The sequence below is a fragment of the Cotesia glomerata genome, linkage group LG10, assembly GCF_020080835.1.
Source record: "Cotesia glomerata isolate CgM1 linkage group LG10, MPM_Cglom_v2.3, whole genome shotgun sequence".
Classification (NCBI taxonomy): domain Eukaryota; kingdom Metazoa; phylum Arthropoda; class Insecta; order Hymenoptera; family Braconidae; genus Cotesia; species Cotesia glomerata.
In genome coordinates, this window is record NC_058167.1 from 10,478,795 (window position 1) to 10,495,267 (window position 16,473).

Genomic DNA, 16,473 nt, shown 5'->3' on the forward strand with positions numbered 1-16,473 from the left:
TACATATATATATATATATAATATATATAAATATATGAAAAATTGATGTGGGTACTCAAATGAAAGGTCTTGATGAGTGTAACATCGGGATGAGCTTATATCTCTAAAAATGTTAATAGTTCATGAGATACAAGGTCATTTCTTAATTATGTATACATATATATAATATATATAAATATATGAAAAATTGATGTAGGTACTCAAATAAAAGGTTTCGATGAGTGTAATGTCGAGATGAGCTTATATCTTTAAAAATGTCAATAGTTTACAAAATACCAAGTCATTTCTTAATTATTGACATTTTTTAAGATATAAGCTCATCCCGATGTTACACTCATCAAGAGCTTTCATTTGAGTACCCACATGCACTTTTGATATATTTTTCATATATACATATATATATACATATATATATATATATATATATATATATATATATATATATATATATATATATATATATATATATGCTGCTACTATATATATATATATATATATATATATATATATACATATATAAATATATAAAAAATTGATGTGGGTACTCAAATGAAAGGTCTTGATGAGTGTAACATCGGGATGAGCTTATATCTCTAAAAATGTCAATAGTTCATGAGATACAAGGTCATTTCTTAATTATGTATTTAGAGATAGAGAATTTTCGAATGCAGCCTCAATACTTATCATTATAAATTGATTATTGATGAGAATGATATGAAACCTTGAAAAGGCACAACTTCAGGTCAAGACTCTTCCAACGCTACCAAATTTAACCATAAGAACCTTTTTTATCATATAAATGCACTGGCCACAAAATTTTGTTAATTCTCTTAATAATATCGATAACATAGTTTTTTAAGTCAAAGAAGAAATGATAATTTTTTGAAATAAACTTAATAATGAATAATTATAATAATAAATTTAATTTATATTTTTTTCTTTTTGCAGATGACATGAAGCTCTAAATTTGATTTCTTCCTATTTTTCTTTTGACAAAAAAAAAATTGCTACGATTAAATATCAAAGGACGGATAAAATAAGAAAATATCTAAGAAATTGTTGTGTAAATTTGGCTATATTAGACTGTATTTACAATGTTTCAAATAGCACAATATATTGCTCATCTTAGAATAATTTTTATTAACAGGAGTTAAAATTTTGTCTATTTGTTTCGTTTCTTTTTTTATTTTTTTTTTTTAAATCTTATTTGTTACTTAAACAATAGACCATTCACTCGAATTATATAAATACCGCTTAGAATAAAATATCTGCGTGAACATTTGAAATAACGAAACCATATTAGTTAGCGAAACCACAAACTATTTAACAAAAGATAAAATAAAAATATCCAGGACTACACGACACTGTACAAGGACTGATAAAAAATCGACTTATAAATAACTATTTAAAGTAATGAATAAGTAATTTGTTTTTATATGTATATATACACACAAATGTATATATATACCATGCATCATCACTTCAATAAAAATTGTATCTACCTTACATAATTAATTTCATTTATCACTAATTAAATAGTAAATATATCTACATTTAAATAATTACGATAAACTATTTTATTTTTTCTAAAGGATATTTACGAGCGTGAGATGATCTCGATTTGAAAAAATAAAATAGTTATTTATATTTATATAATAATTAATAATAAATTTAATATTTAATCTTCATCGGATGATCTCTGATATATAGGTCCAAATTTACCCATGTATTTACGTACAAAATCCTTAGCTTTATGTTTAACATTTTCGTTGCACTGCAATTCGTCGACGCTTTTACAGTGCTTCAGTTCTTTTGCTAGTACAAAGTGTGTAAGCTGAAAAATAAATTAGAATCCATTATTTTAAATCGCTTTCGTCTAGTCATACAATGTAATACAATATAATTTAATGTATAAAATAAAATAAAAAAGTTTGGAAAATCCAAAAGTGCACGCCTCATAATCTCATTTTTCACAATAAAATTGATTAAAATTAAATGTAAAAAGCAAAATAATAAAAAATAGAAAACTCTGCTATGGTTTAGTCGCGTCATAATTCTAAGGTGAGGAAAAAAAATACTATAATAAAATGTATAGATAGATATGGGTGATTCTCTGTAAGGATGTTTTTTGTTGTCCCAGGCATTTTTTTATTAGAAAAATTGTTATTTTGTTACTAAAAAAAATTTATTACGAAAATAAAAAAACATTTCTATTTGGAGCATTGAAAACTAAAATAAAATAAATTTTGTTTTTTTTGCTATAAATTCGTAAACCACCGAAATAACAGTCCCCTGGGCTGTCCCATTTCCAAAATTAAAACTTTAAGATTAAATTTTAAGTTATTCGTCCATAATATATAATTTGGTCCATAATGTTTATAAACTTAATTAGTTAACTAACAATCTTCTTCAATAAAAAGTACCGAAAATTAATTTGTTTCATTAAATTCATTAAACCAAAGTTTGTCCCAGGCATTTTAAGAACAGTCCCCTGCCAGAAGTTCAAAGCCAAAAAAAAAAATCCACCGTGTTATTTTACCTTTTGTAAAGTTTATAAGGATCTAACTAGCCTTAAGTTAATAATCATAGGGCTTTTAGCGCTTTATCGCCATTTTATTTAGTGTCAAAGCACCGTTTGTGCTGGAAATATGTGTCTGGGCCACTTTAAAACTCAGTCCCCTGGCAACTATTTTTATTTATAATTTATTTATAAAATTGGATCCATAAGTCTTAATATTATTCTAATTAATGTAAACATTCATTGAGAACTTGAAAAGTTGAATGCATTGAAATAGTTTGCTTGATTTTTCTCAATTTAATAAAAAAAGGCCATTCGGCATCCGAAATGGAAGTAGATTTCATGATAAATAATAAAAATACTACTAGGGATGCATACGAAAAAAAAAAAAAATAAATTTCTGTTTGATTAAACAACAATGACGTCAAAACGAATACAAAAGTAAAATTTCATTAAATCTGTCTGAGAAAGTAGGTGATTTTTGGTCTAAACTGATAATGAGGTACACAAATTAAAGCTTATTTAATAAGCTTTCAGATACCACTTATAGAATTTTGATATCGCGTTCAATTGTAATTACACGAAAATACGGTAAAAGTAAAAATTTTTGCGATTTTTGAAAATTTTTGAATTGCTATTATTCCTAAACTATTTAATTCGGAGAAATAAATAAGTACACAAATTGAAGCTTATTAAATAAGCTTTCAAATGCAATTCACAGAAATCCGATAGGATGTCGTGTTCCATTGTTATTGCACGGAAATAAGGTCAAAGTGAAAATTTTTTGCGATTTTTGAAAATTTTTGAATTGCTCTCATTTCTAAACTAATCGACAGATTTGGCTCATCTTAGAACTTAACCTCGGAAATCGTCATAAGAATAAGTATGTTACGTTTTATTGAGATCCGTATAGAATTACGAGAGTTAGAGAAGAGCCAATGCCGATTATATCGTGTATATATATATATATATATATATATATATATATATCGACAATATATATATATATATATATAGCTATATATATATATATATATAGCTATATATATATCGTAGCAGTCATATATATATATATGCATATGGCATATATATATATATATAGTATATATATATATATATATATATATATAACATATATATATATATATATATATCAGTATATACTGCTGTATATATATCGTGTATATATAGCAAGCAGCAGCATATATATATATATATATATATATACCTTATATATATATATATATATATATATATATATAGCTATATATATATAAACTTTTGAACCATATGCATTTTCTGAATCCGCTTGACGAGCTGAGTCGAAATATAGCAAAATTTTTCAAAAGTTCCGTCATGAGGACCAATGCAATAGTTAGATTTCTATGAAATCTACTAAAAACAGTCCCCTGGCAAACAGTCAGTCCCCTGTCATGTTATATGGCACAAGATACACAAATATTGAAAAAGCAAAAATTAAATCGGCTGTTTATTTATTATGATTAAGCTGATAGTTTTCTAGCCCTTGTTAATTTTTTTTCTAATAAAATCAAAAATAATTTGGTCGGACAATTTTGTGCAGATTCAAGACGTCCTTACAGAGAATCACCTGTATACAAAAAAAATACACAGTCGTATATTAGTTTTTTTATAAATAATAATTTAACGACAGTAAATTAAACGCTCATATTAATTGAGAAAGTCCGTCGGGTGTTACTTTAGATAATAAAAAAAAAATTATTCCGATACGATCATTTTTCGACGAATTTTCCTGCCACATGCACCAATCCATAAATACAGACACATGGACGTCCAGAAAAGATTATTTTTAATGTTATTATTTACTATGTTAAACAAAATAATTGTTATTGAAATATATTTTATGTGCCTGACAAATTATTTGACTTGATATTAGGACACTCAGATTAATCTGTAAGTGCAATATAAATAAAAAAAAAAATCAATTTTAGTTTCGAGAGAACTGCTTTTTTTTAAATGTCAAGAGTAAAGCACTACCTCAACGCTTCGCTTGTGAAGCGTGCTATTATCAAATTTCTCTAAATTTTAGTAATATATAATTTTGACACTGAAATTAGATATTTAATTTTCTTGAAAAATAAACTAGTTCTAGAAAATTATTTTTAAAAAAATTGCATTTATAATTTTCTAGAACTTTAAAGGATAGAATTTTTTTTAAAATACTGTTTTTTTTTTTTTTTTTTTTTTAAAAATTCATGAGGCGTGCAATAAAAGACCAGCTTAAAATGTTTTAGCTGATAAAAAATAGCTCACCTTTCTCGCTAAATATTTAAAATCTTCTGTGTTGGTAATTCGTCCCTGCTTGCAGTCATGCTGACGATAAGGATTCAAGAATCTGACGATTACGTTCGCCATGTTTATCCTGAATGTATCCTTTATTTTTCGCTCGGTAGTGAGTTCGTTCGACTCGGCAATCGCTTGCAACTTTATTGCCGTGTGTCTTGCATGGTATTTTGCTTTATTAGCACGTCGATGTTTCTTTAATTTCTCCATTTGTTCTTTCAACTTGGCTCGCTCTTTATGCCTTCGTTGCTTTTCTTTGATTTCCTTGTATTTTCTGTGATCGACTTTTTCTTCTCGACGAGGCTGTTAATAAAAAAGTTAAGTATTACAATAAAATTTTAATTTATTAAACATATAAACATAAAAAAAAAAATAATTTTTTAGATCTCAAATTTTTTTAGAATTTATAAAATTAAGTTCAATTGTGAAAATTCGAAAAATTTACTAATTAATGAATTTTTTGATTTTTGATGCAGAATATGAAAAAATAAAAATTATCTATTTTTTAAAAAAGTTTAAAATTTTTTTTTTAAATTAAAGTTTTTCATACTCTTCAAGAAAAAAAAAAATAGATAAGGTAAAAGACCTAGTTATTGACACTGGGCCTAGTTATTGACATTTGCAATTTTATTTTAATTAAAAAAAAAAAAACAAATCAACTCTAATAAATTAATAAATATAATTTTTTAATTATAAATTTTAAGAAAATTGATTTTTTATGAACATTTTATTATTTTAATTAGAATAAAATTGCAAATGTCAAACAACTAGGCCAGTGTCAATAACTGGGTTTTTTATCTTACTCTAAAATTAATGTCTAAAAAAATTTTTAATAAAAAATAAAACTATCTATTTTTTTTTACTTTCAAATTGAAAATTTAATAATCATAATCATATTTATAGCAAAAAAAAATTAAAATAAATTAGTTTTTTAATAAAAACAAAAATTAATTTTTTATTTAAAAAAAATTAAAATAAGTTAATTTTTTTTAATAAAAAAACTAAAACAATTTAATTTTCTAATTAAAAAAAAAAATTAAAATAAATTAATTTTTCAATTTTTTTATTAAAATAAATTAATTTTCTAATTTTTTGATAAAAAAAATTTGAATAAATTAATTTTTTAATTAAAAAAAATTAAAACAAGTTAATTTTTAAGTTAAAAAAAAAAAAAAAAGAAAACTCGCATTTAAACAATTACAAAAAAAAAAAAAAAAAATACTTACACTTATAATCCTTTCTTGAACAAGCCCATCTCTTCGTTTCTTAGGTTCCGACGGAACCCCAGCACTCCCCCGAGGATTCTGCTTCGTCGGAATCTTAATCTGCTCCAAAACCCCCCTGAGCATTTCAGTATCATCATGATCATCATCATCCTCAAGCTCATCAACCTCCTCCTCGGACGAACTCGACTCTTCACTAGATTCCGAGCTAGAACTAGTATCCTGCTGACCCCCAATATGAACCGGAGGTGGTGGCAACCACTGAGAAATCCGTTCTTTAACATGATAAAAGTAACACCTACCCCTAGCGTCTTTCGCACACTTCCACTTGGGCGGCAGATCAATAGGCGGTAGCTCAACAGTCTGTTGAACCGGAGGTTCAGGAGTATCTTCAACAGCTTCCATAGGAGTCGGAGTGAACTGTTCCACGGGTTTCTCCATAAAAACCGGACAGTGAGCCTGCGGAATGGGCAACGGCGGAGTAGACCCATTATGAATGGGCATCAAATTACCCGGCATCATATGTCCGTCTACCGCGAAAGGTTGAGGAGGATGAACTCCAACCATCGGCCCAACATTGTACGGCACCGGAGGCTGAGTCATTCCATACGGCGGCATCCCCGGAGGAATTTCACTGGGCATCGGATGGGAATTCTGATTGGGAACCGGCATCACCCTGTTATTCATGAACATATCCGGATGCTGAGGCTCTTGCAGAGGATAAGACTGCCACTGTCCCAAAGCCGGGTTAAAAAACAACGGATACCCCGTTTGAGGATCAACAGCAGCAGTAGTATGTGGATCCATGCCCAATCCATGACACCTGGACTCGTGTTCTTGCCACATCTCTTGTTGCTGTCTCCTCAACCGTTCTTCCTCCTCTTTAGCGACCTTCAGCGCAAAAAGCTGTCTCCGTTCAAGTTTAGACAACCTCGACATAGAATCATTTGTTCGTTTGTTGTCCTTACGATGATTATCCGGCTCAGGACTGTCTCTCCCTCGTCTCCGGTCGTACTTATCAGACCTGCGCCTATCATAAGCCGACGACGAAGTAGAAGAAGATTCTTTAGCCTCCTTCTTGAGATCTTCTCTGTACCCACTATCAGCTTCTCTTTCATGCTCCTTCATCTGCTCAATCCTTTCTTTCTTTGGTATCCGGAACACTTCTTTAAGACTCAGCCAGTCGTTCAATAAATTATTCGCCAGCTCTTGAATAATTTTAGCATGATCCGGTCCAGCTGCTCCAGTTACTCCAGTTATTCCAGTTGGGCTAACATCTCCACTCCCAGGTTCATCTTTATCATTCTTATCTTTCTTACTCAACCCGGCTGATTCACCAGACTTGTCATCATTATCACAGTTACCTTCAATTTCTTCACCCTTCAATTTATCAGCTTCATCTTTGGGAGATTCAGACTTCGGGGACAAATACTGTTGATCGGACCACTTTTGAACAACACTATAAACCTTACTGTCCATCAGCATAGTTTTATTAGGAATTGGCAGTGTACTGAGAGTCTTGAGCAGCTCAAGTCTAAACAACATCGCTTCTTCTGTCTCCAAACTAGCAACGTCCATCATATAACTCCACATCAGCCTAAGCCCATGATAATCCAAGAACAACCTTCTGCAAGGTTGCTCGCCACTCTGAATGAGCTTCAACAACCTAGTCCGGTGCTCAATTTCCCTACTACGAACCATCAGCCGACTTAGAGTCAAAGTATGAGCGCGATTCTTCAACCCGCCTATACAAAGCTTATCAATCTCCTCATCCAGATCTTCATCCTCAACATAAACCTTCTTAACCTCCCTCTTTTTCTTAACATCCTTCTCTCGTTCCCGCTCTCGGGTCTCTTTCTTCTCAGTCTTCTCCTGTTCTTCCTCCGGAGTCTCGCCGATCCACCCGCGGCAGTTTGACGCCTCACAAAAACACTTCTGGGCCTCCTTACCATACCTCTGGAAATGATAATCAAAAGTAATCTCCTCGCCAGCGGCAATAAAGCGCCGATTAAAGAAACCAATCCTTAACTCCCCATTAACAGTCCACTTTTGAGTCTCAGCATTCGGGTCGCAACTGTGATTAATAAATCGTGAGATATTACCCTTCATTGTTGCGTCAATTATCTGGTCAGATTTAAGCGACATAAAATAGTAATGTTTATTCTTGTCCTTGGAATATTCCTTAGCACGCTTTCTGAAGTCTTTAGGGTCAACAACTTCGCCAACATACTCCATAATAAACTCCCCAGCGTCTAAATCCGCAGTCGCGCGTAAGCCCAGACCCTTTTTGTCAGTCCTAAAAACCTCGCACTTAGCATAAGAGCAGCTTTGGAACCTCCTATTGGTACACCGATCGCTGACAACACACCTCGAGCCACACTCGATCATCAGCAGTCTATTAAGACAGTCTTCACCGCAACCAAGCTCGCCTCTTTCAATCTCCTCTTCAGTTAAAAAACAATCACAAACCATCCTTTTAGTTTCCTTATTGGTATATCTTTCAGTAAGGTACAAATTTTCCTTCAAATATTCAAACTGACTCAACCTATCTTCTATCTCTTTGTCCTTTTCCTCTGGAACTTGCGGAACTATCGCGGGAACAGGCGAGGGATTCCCCGAACCATTTAAATCTTTAACCTCGCTGTCTTTTGACGAAAAAAGAGGAATTGTCGGAACGGCTTCCGATATCGCAGGCAAAGAATTAGATATATCGCTGGTAGTTGGACCAGCAGTAAGGCCACCGAAAGACAATCGAGATCCCGCATGCATCTCAAGCTCGCTGGACCTTCTCCAGCGTGATTTAACTTTTACAGGCTTTGTCGAGTCTGAATCATATCCAGTGATCAAACTGGAGCTGACTGAGGCATTAAACTCCGAAAGAGGAGTTTTAATACTATTTTCTTTGTCCGACTGGGTCTCAGACTGACTGTCTGGAGTGTCTCTCAGCGCTTGGACGGGTGTGTTAACCGGCTGGAGCTTGTCTCGCTCCAACGGGAGCTTTAGAAAATCCGCAATGGGCTTAGTTACCAACCCACGGCCTCTAGATCGCGGTTTCATCAAGCCTTGAGAACGAATTCTGCTGCTACGACGTACATTTGAGCTATTGGAGCCACTTTCGGAGCCAGTGGTGTCGGTGCTGCCACTCCTGCTACGGAACCCGATCTTCTTGTCGCCTTCAGCGATTCCTGATGATTTATCACCAAACTCAGGCAACTTGACCCCATTTAACGACACTGTGTCATTGCTGTTGTCGCTACTGCTGGACAATTTAATATCATCAGAGTCTGTTTTAACATCCAGCCCACTTTCTCGGGAAAGTTCTTCAACACTCTGAGATCTGTTGATAGTCTTGCTCGGCTTGAACCCGTCAGTAGGAGTTGGTGTGCGATCCAACGCTCTTTCCGTAGAATCCATGTCTTCTTTAAAAACACTCAATTTTTCTTCAAGTTTATCATTTTTTACACTCTCTTGATTGCTAACATTAGCGAGCTGTTCAAAAAGTTCTTCAGACGGCTTGTTAATAACAAGAGAATCATTGTTAGAATTACTTACACCCAAGGACGTTCCATCAACCATATCACTTTCTTTAGGTACTTCATTTATCGAAATAGTAGCTAAATTTTTCTCCAACTCGCTCGGAGAAATCGAAGGCTCCTTTCGAGGTCTTCCTCGCTTACGTTTAACCGGAACAATGTTTGAATTAGAAGAATCTGAGGTTCCATTTTCAACAATTGGCGAGCTAGGGCACGACACTAGCGACGAATCAGCAATAACAGCGTCAATAACTTTACATTTTTCAAAATTATCTACTTTATTTAAATTAACCTGAAGATTATCAACAACAGTTGCTTTAACCTCGACAATATCCAACTTATCACTTAACTTAGTGTCACTGTCATTTATGACATTACTCACCGCTTTATCTTCAGTAACAATTACTTCACTTGATAATTCATCTTCAGCTTTAATTAAAGTTTCACCATCCTCAATAGTAACCTCCTCAACCTCCTCTCTGACAAAAATAACTTCTTTAGAAGCTTCCTCGTCTTCTGGCTCGTAATTTTGATCCTGATCTTGATTCTGATTTTCTTTAGGTGAAACCTGGTCAGTATTTAAACAACTTACACTACTATCATACTCACTAGCTTTAAAACCTTCCTCAGAAGTCATAACCATCGACTCAGTCCCGTCTTCATTTTGAATAACAGTAAACTCAACGACTTCTTTACCCTCATAATTAGGCTCATTAACCAGCAAAACTTGCTCAAGGACAACAGTGGTGTCGAGACAGCCCTCCTCCTCAAGCTGACCATTATCTACGTCCATGCTTCCGCAGATAATAGTCTCTTCAATAACTTCCCCGTCTTCCCACACCATCTGCCTGGAGTCTTCCTCGGTATTAAGACTCGAAAACTCCTCGGTAACTATTATTGCAACGTTGTCATCATCATCTGCTTTAATATTCTCAGAGCTGCTGCCGTCAAGCTCCACAGTGACGTCCTCGATTTTATTAACAATAACTTTAGCACTATCATCAACATTTATTTTATTACGATTAAGAGGTTTCCTTCCGCGTTTTTTCTTAACTTTTATTGGAACCGTAGCAGCACTTTCGTCACTATTAACCGGATTTACCTGCTGGTCTTCTTGGACTGGTGTTGTTTGATAACTAGTGTCTCCATTAACTTTTTTGTCATCCACTGACAATCTTCTGGCGCTCTGACGGGTTGATTTTCTGACAGCTACTGGATTAACGGGCTTTTGGACAGCTCCGGTATCACTTTTTTTACGCCTAGCCATTTTTTTATTCTATCCGCAGACTAATTACCTGAAATTTACCACCGGGTTGATGAAACAATCGATCTGTCAGTCGAAAAATTTATTTTTAATTAAGTGTTAAGTAATATTAATTACGTTCTTACCTTGGAATTATTCTGACGAGATTCCCATGGCTGTTAATGCCTCACGAGTTTCCACGACAACCCGAGACCTGAGCACAGACGATAACTAAATAACTTAAAATAAAAATTTTAATAATTTTAAATATTTAAACTTACGTTTGATTTTAATAAATTTAACTCGATTTGTTCCATCAGCGCTGGCTATTAATTTATTTTTTTTTTGTAAATATATTACTGGTGGAATTATTATTTTTAAATTAAATGGTCATTATGATAACTCGGTCACGGTAGAAAAGTTTTTTGACATTAAAATATATATAGATTGAATTTAGATAAATAAAAGCGTTGTACCTTGGTGATTAATGCGGGATATATTTACTGGGGTGGTGAAAATGTTAAAAATCACATCGATAATGTTGATATATTTCAGGGAACTCTTGTAACAAACTTAGTAACCAAACTTAATTATTTTTTAACTCCTATTTTTTTTTTTTATTTAATTATTTTGTTATTTAGAGACTTGTTTAGTTATTATTTTTTAGTGTAATTATTTAACTGATTTTGTATATGTGTAAAATTATAAAAGCAACAGAGATGAAATGTCTAAAGACCACCGTCAAGATCAAGACAGATGCTGAGATAGTTGAGCATCGAGTCTGCAACAACGTGAAGATGGGCATAAATACACACTCGTTTTACTTACCGGGTGTGATGTAGCAGCACATGCCGCCATCTACATAGGATATAAATTAGCGGTTTATTTAAATTCAAATCAGACAAATAATTGATTAATAATATAATTATAAGAATAATTATTTGTAGAAAAATAATAAGAATAATATTAAGAACATCGTAACAAAGAAAATAAAACATATGGAATACTTAAATATAGAATGGTCACTCGAGAGGAAAATAAAATATAATATCTCGAGAAAAACTATAAAAAGGAGAAACTAAAATCTTAAATAACAAATACATCTTTGTTTCTTAGAGACTCTAGCAAAATACTACAATTTACGACTTTCAATAAAGGACTTTATTATCCTAGGCTAAACTAAATATTCCCTTTTTTATGGCTTTTATTCTAACCAGGCAATGACTACGACGCCATGTGTTAAACACATGGTTAGTTTCACTTTTCCGAGAGAAAATTAAGCGAAGACGTCACTTTTACTTTTGAGTCCCACACAGTAAAAAAATTTTCGTAAAATTTAACATAAAATTTTGTGTAGATGATTTTTTTACACAAAATTTATGTTAATTCTACACATACTGTTTGTATTGATGAAATCAACATAATTCTGTGTTAAAAGTAACACAAAAATATGTTAAAACTTTCATTGGCTGATTCTCGGATTTCTACACACTTAAATGTTATCCATAACACAAATAAAGTGTTGATTGTAACTTTTTCTTTGTGTTACTCAGATCAGCTGTCAAATATGTGAGTTTTACTAATAACTTAAATATATATATATTTTGTGATTAAAAAAAATACATTAACAATTGAAAATAATAAATTAAAGGAAAAATGCACATGTAGAAAATTAAAAAAACTGTAAGTTTATTTTCTAATAATTTATTAATTTCAATTATTTATTTTTTTGTCTAATTCAAAAAAATAAATGAAAATTAAGTTAGCCGACATCTGAAAATTTTTACAATTTTTTTTAATGAAAAAATTATTACAAAAAAATTAAAAAAAAAAAATTTCACTTGTAGAAAATTTGAAGAATTATTCGTGTAATTTTTTTTAAGTATTTTTTAACTTGTAAATAATTTGTCAAAAAAAATCAACATGTCTGCTAGATTCATAATCATTAAATTTATAATTTTTCTTATTTTATTTATTTCCTCATAATTTAAAATTTATTCTGTCTTCTAGATTCACACTAGAAAGGACATTAACCTTGTAATGAATTTTAAGGTTACAATTCTGTTATCGGATGTTTTAATATAAATTACCCTTTATTTACTTAGTTTTTAATTGCTATACACTACAATTGTATATTTATTAGCTGCATTTAAGTATTTTACGTAATGACACAAATCAAAATCCACCAAATTAAAATGACGTTGAGGCTATCACATTTACATGTCTATCTTGTGTGGCATACGTGACTATATATGAAGAATTCTTTAACATAAATTTTGTGTTGGTTGGCCAGTAACATTAAAAAAGTGTAGTTTTACTTTGAATTAACACTTGAGTGTGTTAAAAAATGGATGGATTGATCAATACAAACCGTTTGTCTAGAATTAACATAAATTTTATGTAAAAAAAAACATCTACACAAAATTTTATGTTAAATTTTACAAAAATTTTTTTACTGTGCACTCTTGAAGAAATCGACCAATTAGAAATCATTCTTATAATAAATCCAACCCTAAAGCTAAAATCTCCCCTCTAAAATAAGTTATTAACTCGATACAAAACTTAGGAAAATTAAGATATAGCAGTAAGCAAGTAACTCCTGTATATGAAACATCTTACAATATATCCCATATAACTTGCATATAAAATCTCATCATTCATAATACCGAATGCCAAATCCTCATCCTAACTAGTATAAATTAATAATAATATTGATTATTATTCACGAAAGTCCGTAACAGGAATACTTTCGTATTCTTTAGCGAATTTTAAAGAGCCCGCCGATCTGAGCCGAATTTAACTATAGGGACCGAGCCTCTAGACTGTCACGCCAACTGGTGACTTAAATGTACAAATTACGGGCAAAAGTTTTGAATTTTAACATGAGTTTCACTTTTTATTAATTTTTATCTTAATAAATGGATAGATTTTTGGCAGTATTTTTATCAATATAATTTAGTTATACTTTAAAGTATATAATTACACTGGACTGAAAGTGTAAAATAAATTAACCACTGAAATTTTGATGTTTTTCTCTGACTGGCTGTGGTTCGCGGTCGAAAAATGGTAGACAAATAACCTCGATAGAAGTGCAACTGGAGTGGGACATAACCTAGCGCTCATGTTTTCTGAGGTATTTAAATGTTTTTCTTCAACTAGATTCCATAAATATCTAGGTTCAAAAGTTTTTTCACAATTTCAATCATTTCTGCTTTGAATACGATCGGTTGTTACCCGTTAAAAACTGTAATTAATTATTTTTTCCTATTTTTCATTATTATTTCATTAACAATTGCAATATTTTTGCCCGTTTTTTGTGTAAATTTAACACCAGAGTGCGCCACTTCCGACAGATGTGCTGCCTCTACAGTTAGGGCTCGGTCCCTATAATATTGAGACATCTACGGCAGTAAAAACTTACTAAACATCGGATCAGATTATAACATAACATAACACGGGTGGGAGATACTTTTTCTTCAGGTTGTCTCCGTCGCGTTAACTGGTGCCTGTTTTGCATATATGTAATACTTCTATATGGACAGTTTAAATGGGAAGGAATGTCCCACTATTAAGGTGCCGACATATACTATTTTCTCTCTCGTCCCAGATACCTGGTTCACGTTGCGCATGCTTGAGAATTCCCCATGATATTAATAGAGGGGGAAGAATGAGGGGAATAATTTTGTGGTTATGATTCTGTTTACAAATATATTTATTATTGTAATTCAGAAAAACTAATTGTTCAGTATTATTTGGTATTTTAAAATAAATTTGCATTGAATTAAAAAAAAAATTTTATAATAACATTCCTGTTTTGAATAACCCGCTGCTTTCCCCTTTGCGCACAAAAGAAGGCGCAGAACCGAGCTGGGACCTCAGAGGACAGAGAAAGTGTTATTCTTCTGTCTTTCTTAGTCGGAACAGCTTCCACTTATAGAAACTGTCCATATAGAAGTATTACATATATGCTGTTTTGAGCCGTCACTATCTGCCATCTGGTGGCGGGAAATTTAAATACTTTTTAAAACTTATTTGAATTATGATTTCATATTCTAGAATATTTTGTTAGTAAATTAATTTGACAATTAATCATCAGTTTTAAGTAATTAAGTTAATTAAAAATTGTGTTTTTTTTTAGAAATAATTCATTTTTCCATTAAACAAGGTGATGAATCCCAAAATTAAGTAAAAATAATATGATATTGAAATTAGCAGATGTCTGACATTTTTTTTTATTTTTATGACAATTCAATTGTAAAAAAATAATAACATTGAAGTTAGCAGTCATTTGACCATTTTTTAATTATTTTTAATAAATAAATAAGTTCCGCAAAATTATCTCCAAAAAATTTCACTTGTTATTATAATACTAGTTAGCCGACGTTTCTAATTATTTGAATGAAAATTAATTTAGCAGATATTTTATAATATTAAGAATTTTTTTAACAAATAAATTATGTAAAATAAAATGAGAAACAAAAATTGACTTGTAGAAAATTAAAAAAATAAAAAATCCAGTTTCTTAGAAATAATTTTTTGGAGCAAATTTATTTATTAAAACAAATGAAAAAATGGTCAAGTGACTGCTAACTTTAATGCCATATTATTTGATTATTTTTCATTTATTTAATTAGAACTAAAAAATATTTTTTTAAAATTTCACTTATATTTTTTCGAGTTTTTTACAAATGACAATCTTTTTTTATTAATTTGTAATAATTTTTTCAATGAAAAAAAAATTATAAAAATTTTTAAGTGTCAGCTAACTTAATTTTCATTGTTTTATTTATTTAATTTTCTAAATGTCAATATTTTTTCTCATTTTCTTTGACATAATTTATTTGTTAAAAAATTCTTAAAATTATAAAATATCTGCTAAGTTAATTTTCATAAAAAATACTATTTTTTTTTAATTTGCACTTGTAATTTTTTTCTAACTTTTTGATTTGTAATTTTTTATCAAAATTTAGTTATTATAAAAATTAAAACTGAAATCAGCAGACATCTGTGATTTTTTGGATTCTTACAACAAATAAATTAATAATAAAAAAATGAAAATTAAAGTAGCAGATATTTGACAATTTTTTAAGAAATAAATTACTGCAAAAAAAATTGGAAACAAATAAATTGACATTTAGAAATTTTAATAAATTAAAAATGCAATTTTTTAAAAATAATTTTTTGGAACAAATTTTTTTGTTAAATAAAATTAAAAAATGGTCAAGTGACAGCTAACTTTAATATCATCTAAAAAAATATTTTTAAAATAATTATGTCAAAAATTTTTTGACACATCTACAAGTTAAATTTTTTATAATAATTTATTTAAAAAAAAAAAATCCTAGAAATCATCAGATGTCAATTAATTATTATTAATTGACTATTAATTATTATTAATTGACTATTAATTATTCCTTAATTATTAATTAATTTCAGTATCATAATTTAAAAATAATTACTTCAAAGTAATTAGTGTCTCATTTAAATAAAAAATTATTTATTTAAATTATAATAATAATAATATTGCAATAAAATATTTCAGATAAAAAGTTCATGCTTTAATGTTTAGACCCAGCGTAAAAAACACAGATCAAGCAAAATTTCACGCGCAAGCGTCCGTATATTATTATGATA

At 30.4% G+C, this 16,473-nt stretch overlaps 1 protein-coding gene across 5 annotated transcripts; it reads right to left on the reverse strand.

Annotated features, from left to right (window-relative positions):
* Window positions 1–1,201: 1,201 nt before the first annotated feature.
* Window positions 1,202–11,632, reverse strand: LOC123272973 (probable histone-lysine N-methyltransferase CG1716). Of its 5 annotated transcripts, none has more exons than XM_044740021.1 (6): window positions 11,316–11,632; window positions 11,121–11,165; window positions 10,986–11,053; window positions 6,067–10,891; window positions 4,811–5,143; window positions 1,202–1,834 (listed from the first exon to the last, which is right to left on the reverse strand). In XM_044740021.1, exons 4-6 carry the CDS (start codon window positions 10,861–10,863, stop codon window positions 1,679–1,681), a joined length of 5,286 nt encoding a protein of 1,761 aa, XP_044595956.1. In that variant the 5' UTR covers window positions 10,864–10,891; window positions 10,986–11,053; window positions 11,121–11,165; window positions 11,316–11,632; the 3' UTR covers window positions 1,202–1,678. The 5 variants fall into 5 exon arrangements, with proteins under 5 accessions (XP_044595956.1, XP_044595959.1, XP_044595958.1 ...); XM_044740024.1 differs by having other exon boundaries at window positions 6,067–10,926; XM_044740023.1 differs by lacking the exon at window positions 11,121–11,165.
* Between the last annotated feature and the right edge of the window lie 4,841 nt (window positions 11,633–16,473).

Bases quoted from the DNA above. Each gene is read 5' to 3' on its own strand.
- LOC123272973 (XM_044740023.1), bottom strand. From the start codon at position 10,863: ATGGCTAGGCGTAAAAAAAGTGATACCGGAGCTGTCCAAAAGCCCGTT. The intron at 5,144-6,066 runs GTAAGTATTTTT...TTTTATTAACAG, and splicing joins TTCAAGAAAGGATTATAAGT to CCTCGTCGAGAAGAAAAAGT. The intron at 1,835-4,810 runs GTGAGCTATTTT...TTTATTTTTCAG, and splicing joins TTAAATATTTAGCGAGAAAG to CTTACACACTTTGTACTAGC.